General features: G+C 34.8%; 1 protein-coding gene across 2 annotated transcripts in view; it reads right to left on the bottom strand.

The window, feature by feature from the left end:
* Positions 1-15759, bottom strand: part of LOC149797395 (E3 ubiquitin ligase RNF121-like) — a 55699-nt gene that overhangs the window by 19969 nt on the left and 19971 nt on the right. For both annotated transcript variants that reach the window (XM_089962172.1, XM_089962171.1), the window contains 4 exons: positions 15169-15209; positions 8776-8917; positions 2377-2531; positions 173-401 (listed from right to left, as the gene is read on the bottom strand). In XM_089962172.1, coding sequence (XP_089818298.1) covers positions 173-401; positions 2377-2531; positions 8776-8917; positions 15169-15209 — 567 coding nt within the window. The remainder of the gene's footprint in view (positions 1-172; positions 402-2376; positions 2532-8775; positions 8918-15168; positions 15210-15759) is intronic.

Raw genomic sequence — 15759 nt, 5'->3', positions numbered from 1 at the left:
GTGGGATCACGAGTTATCCGGGCACGAGTTATCGAGGGAGCGGTGTACTTTTATTCTTTGAGTAAAATGATTGATTTTTGTCAGGGTCATGCTGAGAGTACTTGATGTAAAGATGATCATGACTGAAATGTAACAAGGTAAAAGAAGAATTCCCTTTTAATAACAACCTTACCCCTATATGAGCTGCCATTGAATCTGCGCACACTTCAGCAAAGTCTCTGGCCACAACTCCAAAGTATAATCCATAGAACATAACCAGCAGACCAAAATCCATGGCAGTTGATGGCTTTATAAGTAACAGTAAGTTCAGTCCCAGAAGAGCAAACATTATAACCATGTAGCCTAGTATTCCTGCTCCATAACTAAGCTTGTAGACTAAAAGGAACCACTTGTATACCCACCTGCAAGAAAAATATAATTAATATAGATGCCAATGCGTACCCAGTTACTTGGGTACCCTTCCAATAATAATAACCCAAGTAATAAAATGATCAACCGGGTACCTATTAAAAAAACCAAAGTATTCCAAGTTCAGATTGAGACACAGACTAACGATTACAGTTCAAGGTTTGTGTCATGTGTGCATTTATTCATCACGGGGCTCTTATGGCTGCTTACAATTTACAATTTGTCATACATGTATTATATAATACAAGGGAGGACACTTCTCTCCTTTCTCACGTGACCTATTTAAGAATCAATGCTGATATTTAAACCTAGACCGTCCTAATTTAGTGCCTGTCCATGGTTTGTATGCCATTTTTCTTGCAACTTTAACATGCTTATTTTGAGATCCTGATGACATTATCTAGGTCAATACCTTTCAATGACAAGGACAGTAAGTGCTGATTAAGAAATATTTGATGAAATAAAACTTAAATATGTACTACAATGCAAATAAAAGAAAACACAATATAAATGTCCAGTTGAACTAACATCATATTTGCCTCATGTCTGTGACCCTGGAGTGAGTATCAGCTATTCAAGTCAGGGCCACTGTTCACATGTTTGTTTACTGTACTAATTTTTTATTAGCGGGACACCCAACAATTTTGTCATGGCAAAAGCAACACAAAAAACTTGGTTACCGTAACATGCACTTCGCATACCATGTTAGGAAAAAATTAATGAAATGGACAACTATAAAGAATGAAATTTTTCACTGCAATATTTAAATATAAGGGAAATCTTTGTTATTTAAAAACACTGAAAAAAAATCTAATAAAAATTGACCATGTGTGTAAATATGGCAATTTTTTCATAAATTTTACTTGAAACAGTTCCTAGAAAACAGACAGGATTGTTGATTGTGAAACCACTTGTCATAGATAAATTATATTTTTATAATACATACGTTCCTGACCAGACTAAATTGAAAATAAACAGCGCCAGATGTCATAAAAAACAGGCTGTATCAATATGACAGTTGGATGTCATATGACTGAAAAATGTAAGAAGAGGGATTCTGTTCAACTTAAAAACATGTTGTACTGGACTGTTATTAAAGGACGAACCATGGCAGGTTGAGGATACTACAACAATCATCATTTGTGGACTTTACGACTATTCATGAAAGTTACTGTAGACATGAAGACTAATTAAAGTTAGCATCATGCATAAATAATTTATCAAATTCTTTTATGTCAATTCTCTTTTATTAACTACCAATCCACATGGATTTAGTCGATTTGTGACAAAATTTTAACTCCTGATCCAGGTAAGAAGCAAAAATAAATGTACGTTAAATAAAATAAATATGTAAGTTTTTCATAGTTTTCAGTAATTATAGCATGTAATATACAGAATGCTCTTTGTATGCTCAGATTATGCTTTTTGCCACTTATATTAGTATTAAATTACGCTTATACCTCTCTTGGGGGTTGGCATGTCTGAACCTACAACAAAGCAGTTCAGGTTTATAAATTTGTTAATAAAACATAGCTTCCCCGCCACAGTACACAAAAAGTTACCACAGCACAAAACTGAATCACATTAAAACAGAATGTATGTACCAATGGACAAAGAAGGGTATTACAATATACCCAATGACTGTCATGGCAGGGCACAAACAACGATATCACTTTCTTAACTTGTACACTTTTGATGGAGCATGTATTTTTTTTAATTACAACTGTTATGTATGTATATATTGTGTCAAGGTTATGTGACTTATTTATATTTGATCAAAACCAATTACTCAGATAGAACCTGCCCATTTTTTTCATTAATTCATGTTAATTTCTTTTTAATTCATCTGTTTGCATTATGAATGAAATATTTAGTTAAATATCTAGGTAATAAAGTAGTGTTTAATCTGAAGTAGACATCAAGATTTGCTGACAATGTCTCCCAGGGACTGCAAAACATCATACAGACCTTGGTGTTGTGCCAGCAATAGGTTTTCTTGTGGCTTTAAATGTCATAAACCCAGTAATGCTGGAGAACACAGTCCAGATGAGGATGAATCTCAACCAGTTAAATTTTATACTGATTCCCACAGGAATCAGCCACATCCCCAGCAAGGTGGCTTTCTGTAATAATAGTAGTAACAATAACATAGATGCAATGTAAAATAATAATAATAATAATAATAAAAGAAGAATCAGAAAAAAATGAAGAGTATGAAGAAGAAAAGGATTTTTTATGTACATGTATCTTTACAAATCTGAGTAATATTGCTATGATTTCTGTCCTTTGGCAGCTTATGTCTAGCACTGGGGCATCATGCTGCTGACATCTAGCATGATGTCGCACCCAGTCACATTATCCTGACTCCAGGCCAACCAGTCCTAACACTAAGCTCTTAATTCGCGAGGCAGTTGCAAGTACAATATTTATAAAACTTTGGTATGACTCAGATAAGGTTCGTACTCATGACTTCTGTTATGTATATTTGATTTAATTTATATCTGATTAAATTTAACCCTTTAGCTATGGCTGCCGCATCTAAGCATCACCTGTAAATAGCTTCTGAACCCCACTGACACATATATGCAGTGTCAATAAGCCTAGTTTACTACCCCAGTGTCGCTTATGTGCGTATAGTTCAGCAGTACTCGAAACCGTAGTGTCACATCTATGCGGATGTGACTGCTATGTTAACTAAACGTTGATTGGTTGAAAGTACAGAAGTTTACATATTTTTGATTATCATAACCAATGAGAGGACTGTTTACTCAACATTTTGATACAAGTGTGAAAGCAGAGAGGTTAAATTTAGACACACTGTAGGGGCTTTTCTGCACTTTACGAAACACGTGTAGTTGAGATAAACAAAGATGGATTCTGATTCAGATATGAGCAGCTTTAAATGGTTCAGTGCAAGCGATATTGAAGAGCTTAATGGATCATTCATAGAAAATGGATCGGATATTGGTATTAGTCCCGTTTCAAAACCAGATTCAAGTGATTTTTAATGAGATGATGAGGCAGACATAGTCCCACTTGCACAATGGAGTTATGACCTTGCCGTATTCAAGATCAATGATTTTCATTCTCATGTTGGTTCAACAATCAAGCTTGGACTAAGCAATCAAAATGATTTTTTCTCTCAAGTTTTTTCCTGAATGTCTGGTGGAAAAGCTTGTGAAAGAAACGATTATGTCAAGAAATGGGGGAACTGAGGCTGAAATGGTATGAAACCAGCATCCCGGAGATGTATTCACTACAATTTATACAGAATTCAAATCAGGAATTATATTACTGTGATTCAACAAATGTCTTTTGACACATCAACTCTCTATAAGCTATAACTGACACGTCACTGCCTTCAGTTTGAGGACTTTTTCAGGACTTGTACCTAGCTTTATTAAGGACTTTAAATTGCTAGGACCTGTGTCTATAAATCCTGGATTGTTTTGGGATTTAATTTGCAATACCACAAGTTCTTTTTACTCATTTTCACTTTGTATTCTAGGGAAATAAATTATATGTTTCATTTTACAAAGCCTGTTGTCTTTCACTGTTTTTGGTTATTTATTTTAAGAGCATAGACTCATAACAGCAGGCCTAAGTGACCTAAAACACTGAGTACAAGAGGAAGTCTATTTGAATGCAGTGCTAAAAGATTATTTTTTCACACACAGGCCATGGGCTAGTGACTTAAATAAATGCACAAGCCCTGACTGAAATTCCACAAGCCTGGACAGCTCATAATGGTCAACTCTCAAGCTGGAAGAATAACCTCCCGATTTTGGGGGCATTTCCGTATCTACCTCCTGATCTCATAATATCTCAATTTTTCACAGAGGACTATCCATTAATATTACATTATGTCTGTCAATTATCATTTCTCAGAAAGAAAAAAATATACATAAACAGATAATATGCCATATTCTATCACTTGTGAATACTGTTGTAAAGAAATAGTTAATACCACACTATAAAGTTTTTTTTCTTCTTCAGTAAATAGAATGTCAAGACTAAACATGCACATTAAATTTCAGATTTTGTTAACCCCCACAACAGTACTCAGTCCCATGAATGATCACTGTGAATGCTGTGTAAATTTCTCTGCAAACAAAATCACATCTCTGTTTCCACCAAAGAAACTCAGCCAGTAAACACCTGACATTCATCTACCATATATGTATGCTTTAATTACCATGATTAAATTAAAAGAAGGAATTTTTTTTAAAATATACCACACAGTATATGTGCCCCCAAAGAACTAATTCAGAGTAAATATTTTATTTACTAAACAGTGTTACATGCCTTAATAGTTAAACCTAAGGAAGCAAGATGGGAAAAACAGTTGCCATGTGTATGGTAACTTGTGACTGCAGAGTTGAACTGTTAAAATAAAGTCCTTGTATGCAAGTTACATGATAATAGGGCATCAGTTATTTGCCAGCCAATTGCTGGGGCTTATATACACTCACTGTAAAACATTGTTTCTTTGAAATATGTCCGAACGACAGTCCTTTTCACAAGATAAATGCAATAATAAGGATTATCTGTTAATTAGTCACACTGGCCTTATACTTGTGTACTGAAGTCTCACCTTTAGCTATTATGCAGTTTAGCCATAGCCGACCACTCCGTTACGGATCACTGCCATCTCACCTCTGTCTGCGTGGGTTCGAGTCTCGGATTCGGCTAATGTGGGTATGTGAGAAAGCTTGCCAGTAGCTTCTCGTGGGTCGGTGGTTCTTTCCGGGGTTTTCCCGGGTTCTTCCTCCACCATTAATACTGGCCGCCATGTATAGCCTATCGTGTGCTGAAAAATGGCGTTAAACCCTACAACAACATAGCCGACCAGAATATGAAAAGATGGGTTTGTCCTGGGGGAAAATATGCAGTGTCACAGGGAGAAATGGCTCCTCCCATGGGCGCTCGCACACTGGGACAAGAAGGTGAGGGCAATAGTAGCCTACACCAATTTCGCTTTTTAAACATGTTTTGGTCTACATTCATAAAATTTAATGGCTGACCACTACATGTCCCCTCCCTCCACAAAAAATCTTTCTGCGGGCACCTCTGGCTTGTCCTTTGAGAATTTCACCCTCATCGGACTTGGAAGATTGGTCAATATTTATTGAAATATGCTCTTCAAAAAGGCCACTTTAAACTCCCCATTTTAGGTTCAAATCTCACTATTTTAGTTGTTATTCTCCCTACTTGGCTTCTGAAAAGTTGACAGGTATGTCGGACTACAATTTCCACATGCCCAAAATTTCCCCTTTTTCAATATTGTCACACAACGTTACAATAGCTACAATTTGAATATAAATTTAATAAAAATGAATTACACTTGAACATTATACCAATAACTTAAATGATCATGCTTTGCATTTCTATATTTGCAGTAAAATCTGACTTCAAAGAAACACTGCCGCTGTTCACAAACTTTTCAAAAGTATAATACATAGCAGTTTAAACATTCTCATTCAAGGCAACAATATGTAATAACATTTGTTCTGGTACACTCATCTATCATCTCTTAGATTTACCTATAATGGGTTTTACACTTCCTGATCCTACCTATGCAAATTATCACAATGGGTTCACCCACTGCAATCTTCAAACAGATCTCACTAGCTATTGTCAGCCAGTTAATGTGCAACTTTGATTTTATACCTGACCTTTTTTCTCTTTATTGCCCCTATTTAAACTGCCCAAGGGATAGTTAGTTCTATATCAATTCCAATCAATACAGATTATCGTTTATACATACTACATCTAACCAGCATAGACTTTAAGTTTTGAGGGGCTATTTTTTAAATATATTTAATTTGTTTGGGTTTTGTTAAGATTGCTGAAAATTGTTTCCTCAAAACAAAACATGTCCAGGGATTTGGAAGTACAAAATTATATTTAACAAGCTTCCATTTGATTAAAATTAGATCTCAATTTCACGTAGGACAGTGGTAATCTGATTTAGATCGCGCCGTGTTATGGCATGGATGCCAACATGTTGAAATTACATTTATTATTCATTTCATCAGTGTGATCCAAGTTTCCTCAGACAAACTATTTTTTTCTTCAAGAAACCCAATGGGCACCTACACCGCTCTGGTGGCCTAGTGCGGGAGGTTGTGGGTTCGATCCCCAGCTGAGTCATACCAAAGACTTACAAAAATGGTACTAACACCTTCCTCACTTCGCGCTCAGCATTACAAAGTTTGTGTTAGGACTGGTCGGCCTGGTGTCAGGATAATGTGACTGGGTGGGACATCATGCTACATGTCTGTGACATAATGGCCCAATACTAGACATCACTATAAACTGCCACATTGTAGACATCTTAGCAATATGACTGAAAAATTGTTAAAGCTACATTAAAAATCCAAATCACACACACACATACACTGACAGGCACCTCACTCTGAATACAGGATGGGCCTGAACTAAAATGTCTTCAAATGAATTCACTGTAAATTCAACAGTAATAAATCCAAGCATCCTTGAATGTTACAGCATTTCCATTCAGCTATTATCCAAAATAGTCTTTAAATGAATTAATATTAAAGCACTGCTATTCCATTAAATGATTATATTAAATAAATGAATCAGTCCTCTCAATCTCTTCTAAGACCAGGAATACTATCAAAAATAATTCTGCATAAAAATCATTTCATATATTAAGCTAATACACAATAAAGAAAATGCAAAACTGGGGTTTTAAATGAATCAATCTTTAATTTTGAACCACTGATTACAGTGAGAAAGGGTCACATGGTTTTATTTTTTGACTTAGGTCAGGATCCATTATCCAGAATAACCATGACCTCCATTCACATCACATGATGTGCACTTGAACTAATTCCACTCAACCTTGAAATTTATGAATGAAACATCCTATGTACTATACATGACTCCTCTTTAAAGTGCAGACTATGATCATAGAATATTAACATTAAAAATTGTTATTAATAACTGTCCCTTACTAAAATCACGGTTATGTAAATAATATACATAATATAGATATATGCAACACCTCCCTCTATAAAAACAAAAAAGAAACAGAACTTTCTTTTAGCATATTAGTCAAACATACATATAATTAATATTGCAAAGGAATATGAATTTAACCTCTATACAGGAAAATGCAATATAGTATATAAGTGTAATTATATACAGGTTAAAAATGATTACATTAAAAAGGGACTTCTAATTAAAGTCCTTTATTAGTAGGTGTCTTGTATGTGGTGGTGTGTGATGTCTACAGTGTGGCTGTTTATAGTGATGTCTAAGCACAGAGGCATCATGCCATAAACATGCAGCATCATGTCCCACCCAGCCACATTATGTTGACACCAGGCTGACCAGTCCTAACACTAACTTTTATTGCTGAGAACCAAGCAAGACGACTGCAAGTACCATTTTTATAAGACACTGATATGACTCTGCCAAGGTTCGAATCCACAACCTCCCGCATACAAGGCAGACACTCTAACCACTTAGGCCACTTGAGCGGTCAATTCATCAGAGATGCTCCAAGGATATTATCATAAGGAGAGATTACCCCCAGTTACAAAAAAATACACATCACAACAAGTGCTACAATGTTTGCAATGGCTTGACTTTTGTCTTAACAAGCAATTAACAGCTGAATAAAACTGCATACTGCGCAGAGTACTTTTTCATATGCATGATGTGAAACCAATTTGCGGGAGTTCTTATGCATCACAACTTTCCAAGTGTATAAATTCATACAAATTTTGTGCAAGTCATGTGATCGCGTGCCCTGGGAGCATCTCTGTTACATGTACTGGTAGTTCCAAACCAGGAGTACATAATACCCAATCAAACCAGTATCCACAGCTCTACCAATGTAAAGAAACTCGTGTTCAAATTTCAGGTCACTTTTTACTTTCATGCATATACTGTGCGCCACATACATGTACTTTCTACATACAAGTTTTAAGTGCAACATAAAGCATTGTTACTTACTTTCTAGCTTGAAAATAATTTTCTATGAGGATAAATGAAATACAGCAGTGGTAAGTTAAACAAATCCAGGACACTTCATATTGATCACAGAGATGTTATATGTCTAGTAACTTGACAGGATTTCAAGTGGTTCTGTTTCAATACAGATATCACATGTCTTTGTACCTGATAGGATTTAAAGTATAACTCTCTTTCCACAGAGATATCATGTGTTTTTATCTGATAGGAATTCAAATGCCCCCGTTTCCACAGAGATATCACATGTCTTTTTACTTGATAGGATATGAAGTGCCCCCTTCTCCACAGAGATATCACATGTCTAGTTATCTGATAGGATTTAAAGTGCCCCTATTTCAATATGGGTATCACTTGTCTTTTTACCTGGTAGGATTTAAAGTGCCGCTGTTTCCACTGTACCAGAAGAATTTGTGCCACCACAAGTGTAGCTATCAGAATAAGCACCATCTCCATGTGCATGGACTCGTGTCCGCGGTGCTTCTCGTGTAACCGCTGGTGCTCTATCCTAAAGAGAAAATGGAAATATGAAGACAATAAAGATGACCATATTCATTTGTTCTGCTATCATGTATCTATATAGCAAATTTAGAAAGGCCCAGTAAAGACAAATACTCGCACAACTAAATTACAATTCATGTGATTTACCATCACGGACCAGCCCATGGGACATTAATTTATCAGTTGAACATCTATATATGTACCTATATTTGGCACACACAAAAATCTCTTAATGATAATTTCTCTTATTTTGAGATAGCTACATGCTAAAACATTACTCACTTGAACAATCTCAAAACATCATGACCAATTTTTGCTAGCGCTTTCATAACAAGATTCAGTTTAAGTTATGTGTCAGTAACATGAAGGCAAATAAATACTAGAAAACCCATATAGATTATTATTAAGTATAAATACCAATACAATGTGGTGCACTCCTTTGAAGAAATTCAATAACAGCCTTTAGCATTTCAGATCAATGCACACAGAAGGATATTTCTCGATGGAAATGAAAGCTAATACAGGTCATTGCAAAGCACCAACCTTGTACAAGATATTGATAACTGCAAAGTACCCACCTTGTACAAGATAGTGGTAACTGCAAAGTACCCACCTTGTAAAAGGTACTGATAAGTGCAAATAACCAACCTTGTACAAGATAGTGGTAACTGCAAAGTACCAACCTTGTACAAGAAGAGGGATAACTGCAAAGTACCCACCTTGTACAAGATTTCATTAACTGCAACGTACCCACCTTGTACAAAATATTGGTAACTAAAAAGAACACACCTTGTACAAAACAGTGGTAACTGAAAAAAACCCACCTTGTACAAATTTTTTGTCAGTGGATCCCCATTCTCCATGAAGGGGAGTTAAAGTACAGAATCAAAACTACTGGACAATCCGGTGGATGGAATATGTTCAATCACTAAAGAATTTAGAAACAGACTATACACTGGAAATTTTGTGAGACTATAGACTGTTTAGAAACAGACTATACACTGGAAATTTTGTGAGACTATAGACTGTTTAGAAACAGACTATACACTGGAAATTTTGTGAGACTATAGACTGTTTAGAAACAGACTATACACTGGAAATTTTGTGAGACTATAGACTGTTTAGAAACAGACTATACACTGGAAATTTTGTGAGACTATAGACTGTTTAGAAACAGACTATACACTGGAAATTTTGTGAGACTATAGACTGTTTAGAAACAGACTATACACTGGAAATTTTGTGAGACTATAGACTGTTTAGAAACAGACTATACACTGGAAATTTTGTGGGAATCCCTTTCTTGTGGTAAGCTGACATGTTGGGCAGCAGACAATTTTATATGTGTGGGACAACTTCTTGCAAAACTGGAAACTTTTATTAAGATGCATAATTTTTTTAAAGGTATAATTTCCATCTTTTATAAAATGTAGTTATTTGTATGATTCTAACAGACACATAGTAAATCAGATCTTCAGGGTTAAAGGTTCAAGCACAGGAATCTGACGTTTTATCAATAAAGTACAGCGAAATCTCTGACAACATGAAATCACCTTATCGGTAATATAAATGAACACAAGGAGTGCAAGCGTAACCACAACCCTCTGCTCGATCTGACTTTTCTCACACGTCTTTATCCCTTCAGAATCACAAGAAGACTGAAAAACTACCCATATACATTCAACAGACAGTGATGTACCCATGCATAACTCTCAGACGACCATTGCATGAATCCAATCAGGCGAATTAACCTTTATTTTCACCAATATTTTCTCAGAAATGGCAAGTATTATAATCGTTATGTCATTAATCCACAGTCAAACAAGATGAAACTACAGTGTAGATGAAACCTGACCCAGTACACGCCATTTGCATTACTATTCACATGACTTCACAAATCTCAAATGAGGAAATCTGAAGTCCAATATTCACGTGATATCAATAACAAACTCCTTTATAATGTTGTTGTACAGAAATTCAATTATATTAAACGAAAGTCAGATACTTTTTGTAAAAACCAGCAATCTGGCCAGTCTGATTTATCAAGCAGAGATCACATGTCAATGTGGTGGTCATGTGATACAACAATACTCCAAAAGTTTTCCTCAGAATATATAAATATGGAGAGTTTTGTGTTCTTTCGTTTTGTATTTTTATTACAACCAGTACACGACTTTCATTTAATTTTCATGCAAGTCTCATTCAATCTAGCAATGTTTGAAGTTTGCTAGTCCATCTGGTAAGTGGCTACGCTTTGCCACCACAATGTTGGCCTCTTGTGATGCTAGATTGATTTACATACCTTCCATGTAAGGAAAATACGGATATCGAGCTGACTTTGAAAATAAAAGTCTACTAGACGAATCTAATCCATTGGGCATTTGGATTGACTCAGCATATATGTTTATTGCAAGCAACCAAATAATCCATAATGCACCCTCTGAATATTCTGGTTAGAACTCAATAAATTTAACTCACGATCAGTTTAGTTATATCTCAATTACATGATTGTTTCGGGTGGTGGCGGAAATTTCCCAGGTTTTTCCAGACTTTCATCAATATTTGCGAAATTCCAGGACTTTTTATGGTCCGGAAAAAAGTATAATTTCTCCCGACTTTTTAGAGATTTCCCATTCGCATGTGAACCCTGTATTATGCAATTTCTCAATGAAGCATGATCAAACAAGTAGTGTGCAATTGCTTGCATGAGCATGATGAAACAGGTATTGTGGAATCACTCAATGAAACATGATCACAGCATGCTTTCCATTCCAACTTTTATATTATAAAGCCACATTATAAAGACAATAACTCTTAAAAAATAAATTGCAGTTATTTTTAAACCAGTACATGGTCTTCTTTTAAATATGGTACATTATTTCCTACCATTTTCTTACATTTGCTATCCAGTTATTTCTCCACCATATATCTACAAAGCAAATTTAGCAGTTCAAATTTCTGTACCATATAAACAAAGTAAATTGAACAACTTTATTAAATCTTTTCTTCTTCTCTCTGCTGCTTGTTAGTACTATATAGAACTGTGGGTTCTGGACCACATTTTTCAAGTCATGGAGATGGCTAACAGAAAAAAATGGATGTTTTTGATACAGAAATGGGGGGTTCGGGACCTGGCATGGTCACTCCAATGTAGAAAAATGGCTGTTTTTGATCCATTCACGGTGGCTTCTGGGCCAGTGGGTAGTCACTACAGCACTGGTCATGGAGGACTATTGGCTGCATCAGTGTTTACACATTATATAGTGGTTTGGTAGTGTCCATGCACGAGTGCATGAATGCCATCGGTGGAGTATCATTTATCATTGAATGGGCATAGTTCTTTTTTGTTAATGAGCATTGTAGATATTTTGTGCTGTTGTAATTGGAAAGTTCTCAGAGTAGTATTAAAGATGTCCATGTAGTCCTTGTGTAATGATGGTTGGTAGCGATGTGTGCACTGATGGGTTTGTTGACACCTTTAGCTTCTTCCATGACGGTTCCATCGTCGAGTATGATGCAGTACATTTTGGACTGAAGTCCGATGAATTCAGTGATAGGCATGCCATAAGTTTCTTCTTTAAACTTTCATAGCAATTTTTTTACTATTGTCACAGTGGAAGGCGTGGTCTCATGGATAATCTCAGAGATCAAATAGTTCTCAGTGCTGATATAGGTCCACACAGGCATTGTCAGCATGAATCTCATACACGAGTGAGTCTATCTGTCAAGAGCAACATTCCCTTGTCTCCGTTCTTGTGTTTGATGAAGTTGTAATGAAACTCAAGCATGAGCATTTAGGAGAGATTGAAAACTGCTGTACTGATGAAGATGGGTTTGTCCAGCTTGAGATTGTTTTTTCTGGATTTGATCGCAACTAGGTCATCAAATATTTTCATGCTCACAAAGGCATCGGCGGCCACAAGCTTAACTCATTCGGTATCGGTTATTCATTTTTTTTCTCTCTTTTTATGCCTAATGTTTTCCATGGTTTTACTGAACACACTATTGTTCACAAATTTGAAGAACTCTTTATCAAACACCACAGTGGTGCTGGCTCGTTGTGTCGTGTTGAGGTCAATGTTCAGTGAACATAAAAGTGTGTGGATCAGTCAAGAGTTCTAAGGTGAATATAAAGAGTCTATGACCGTTAACCTGTGAAAATACAAGTATGATGCATTTTTTATCAGCATTTCATTGGCATTAGTACCAGAGTATATTTTCCCATTATTTCTAATGCAACACTAAAATTCTTTGGGAACCGACTCAACCAGGAGCAATAAAACAGAAGTGATTGTTGATTGTGAATTGCTTGGACCCTTAGCTAGATATTTTATCTATTTTGCAAAAAGTTCAATATTTCAACATTTTATGAGCAAACATTATAAAATTCATGGCTTGTTGAAATAATAGCATTGTAAATACTGATGACATTGAGGGGTGAAGTGAAACAAATTAATATCAGATCTGAGAGAAAAACATAACTCCAAACATTTTGCTTATTCGTGGTTCTTTTAAATAGACAGCTCCAAATAATCTTAGTGATATTATTCTAAATTTTCTTTTCTTTAAATGTCCCTAGATAATTTATATTAAGATCTGAAACTTTATTTTGAGGATTTATTGTGGTTATTTCTTTTAAAAGCATATTCAACTGTTATTTCAAGTACTGCCATCTGTGGAACAGCAACTACTATATACATGTAGTCTAATCATCTACTAAATTTCAGTTGCCTCCCTTAAATAAAATGGACACGAAAGACCAGATGATCTATATTGTTACTCATTATGTAAGACCATACACGTCCTTACTATAACTAGTAACAGAAATTATATTCTTTGTAAAAGTGATGGGACATTATTTCACATAAAAGAGGAAACGAAATCACTCTAAGCCAGTAATAAATCCACCCAAAGTATTACCCCAAAACAAAAGGAAGTTCACAATCATATATTAATCCAGAGAAGCTCAACAACATAACTCCACTAAATGATGAAACAACTAAGTCATCCAATGTTTTGTAAAGCTAAATACTAATGTTATATCACTTGTTTAGGCTCGAATAAACAGTGGAACAAATATGAACTTATGGTTTTATAGCATCAAATCCAAAAATAATCAGAATTATCCAAGAATAACATTTCTGAAGTCCTAATAAATAAATGCTCTACTGATTTCATGTTAAAATCCCGATGAAGAATCCAAGATGGAAGACCATGGCATATGCTGCAATCCGTAGTGTTGAAGTCTACAGTTCCTTGTAGAAACAAGAATTATCACTCACTGTTCCACAATAGTACATGAGCACACATATTTTCCACAAAAATAACAGAATTAATCCTTCTGAATCCAAGTAATTTGAAATAACTCCAAACCAAGTAATTTGAAATAACTCCAAACAGCACAACATACAACAGTTTAACAGCCCAACTTCTACTGAGATTAATTTTCCAAAACATGGGTTATATGGGCTTTATAAAACATAAACAAGGGACACATGATTATCTTCTAGAAGTTTATAGAAGCAAATACTTTTTACAGTATGACCCTGATGAAAACCAATTATTTTTACTCCAAGAAATAACAAATTAAAAAAATTGTTTATATCTTAAAGACAAGGTCCCATCATGACCTTGTAAACAACCAATCATTTTAAAATAAAACAGAACTTGTTTACGAAGGTTGCTACAAATTCTAAAACAATGTCAGGATTTAGATATTCACCTGGTGTTTATAAACTAACAGTCAAGGTCAAACTATTTTCTAAAAAAAATATCAGCTCTAGTGAATAAATTATATTACAATATCATGTAATGAAAAATAAAATTTTTAAAAGTGACAATTAAATTGAAATAAATATATGTTACATCAGATATAATTAAATCAAATACATAACACTATATCAGGTTAAAATCCAATTAGACCCATGAAAGTTGCTCCTTAGAAACTACATTATAAAGAGACAGATCAATGTATACCTGGAGAACATGATTACTACACATTTAGAACTATGCCACCTTCATTCAACTAAGCCCAAATTATTCAAATCTTTAGTATGTATGAAACCTTATTGAATCAAGCCTGGAAAATACCAACATGACAGCTAAATATTGCACTTGCAAAAGATTCAGAAAATAAATCACTGCACTGGTGTAGATGCTGGTACTCAATCCTCAATAGGTGCCAAATTTGACAGTGTAGTTTTTATGTAAGCATCCTGTAGTTTTATTTAGGAATCCTTTACTACAACAAAATCTTACCTCCATCTTTCTTTCTCTGGTAACTTTGACAGGTCTAATGTCTGAAAATATTATGTAAAATATATTAAACATGGAACAGAAAATAAAAAACTTATTTGGATTTCTAATTATGTAAAGGCGAACGCTTTACAAATTTGGCTTCTTTCTAATGTGGAAAATATTTTCAGACCCTGGAATTTATTCATTTTTGACAGAACCATTGTGAAAATTTGAGAGTTATAGGTTGATATACTACTGCCATCAAAAAGAAGAAAAAAATAATTTGACATCTAAAACCACAACGTGTAAGCAAGTATTTTAAAAAATGAAGAGTTTTGACAGATTAATAGGCTGTTCACTGATGAACGCTATCATGTATACATGCAACAATTACTATAACATTTGAAATTAATTTACCCTTTAGTTACCTAAGTCAGAATTTATTATTATTATTATTATTGTTATTATTATTATTCCAATTAACCTGGAAAAACTTACAAAATAGCATATACAGCGAAAGGAATCAATATAATGAATTCAATATTATTCTGTTCAACCAAACCTTTATTGTTGAATCTGATGTCCACACTTGGTACAGATGTAAATATTATA

This window comes from Sinohyriopsis cumingii, chromosome 6 (assembly GCF_028554795.1).
Source record: "Sinohyriopsis cumingii isolate HCF-2022 chromosome 6, ASM2855479v2, whole genome shotgun sequence".
In the NCBI taxonomy this organism is placed as follows: Eukaryota; Metazoa; Mollusca; class Bivalvia; order Unionida; family Unionidae; genus Sinohyriopsis; species Sinohyriopsis cumingii.
Note: the sequence above shows the minus strand (reverse complement) of the source record. Positions and strands in the feature narration are given on the sequence as shown.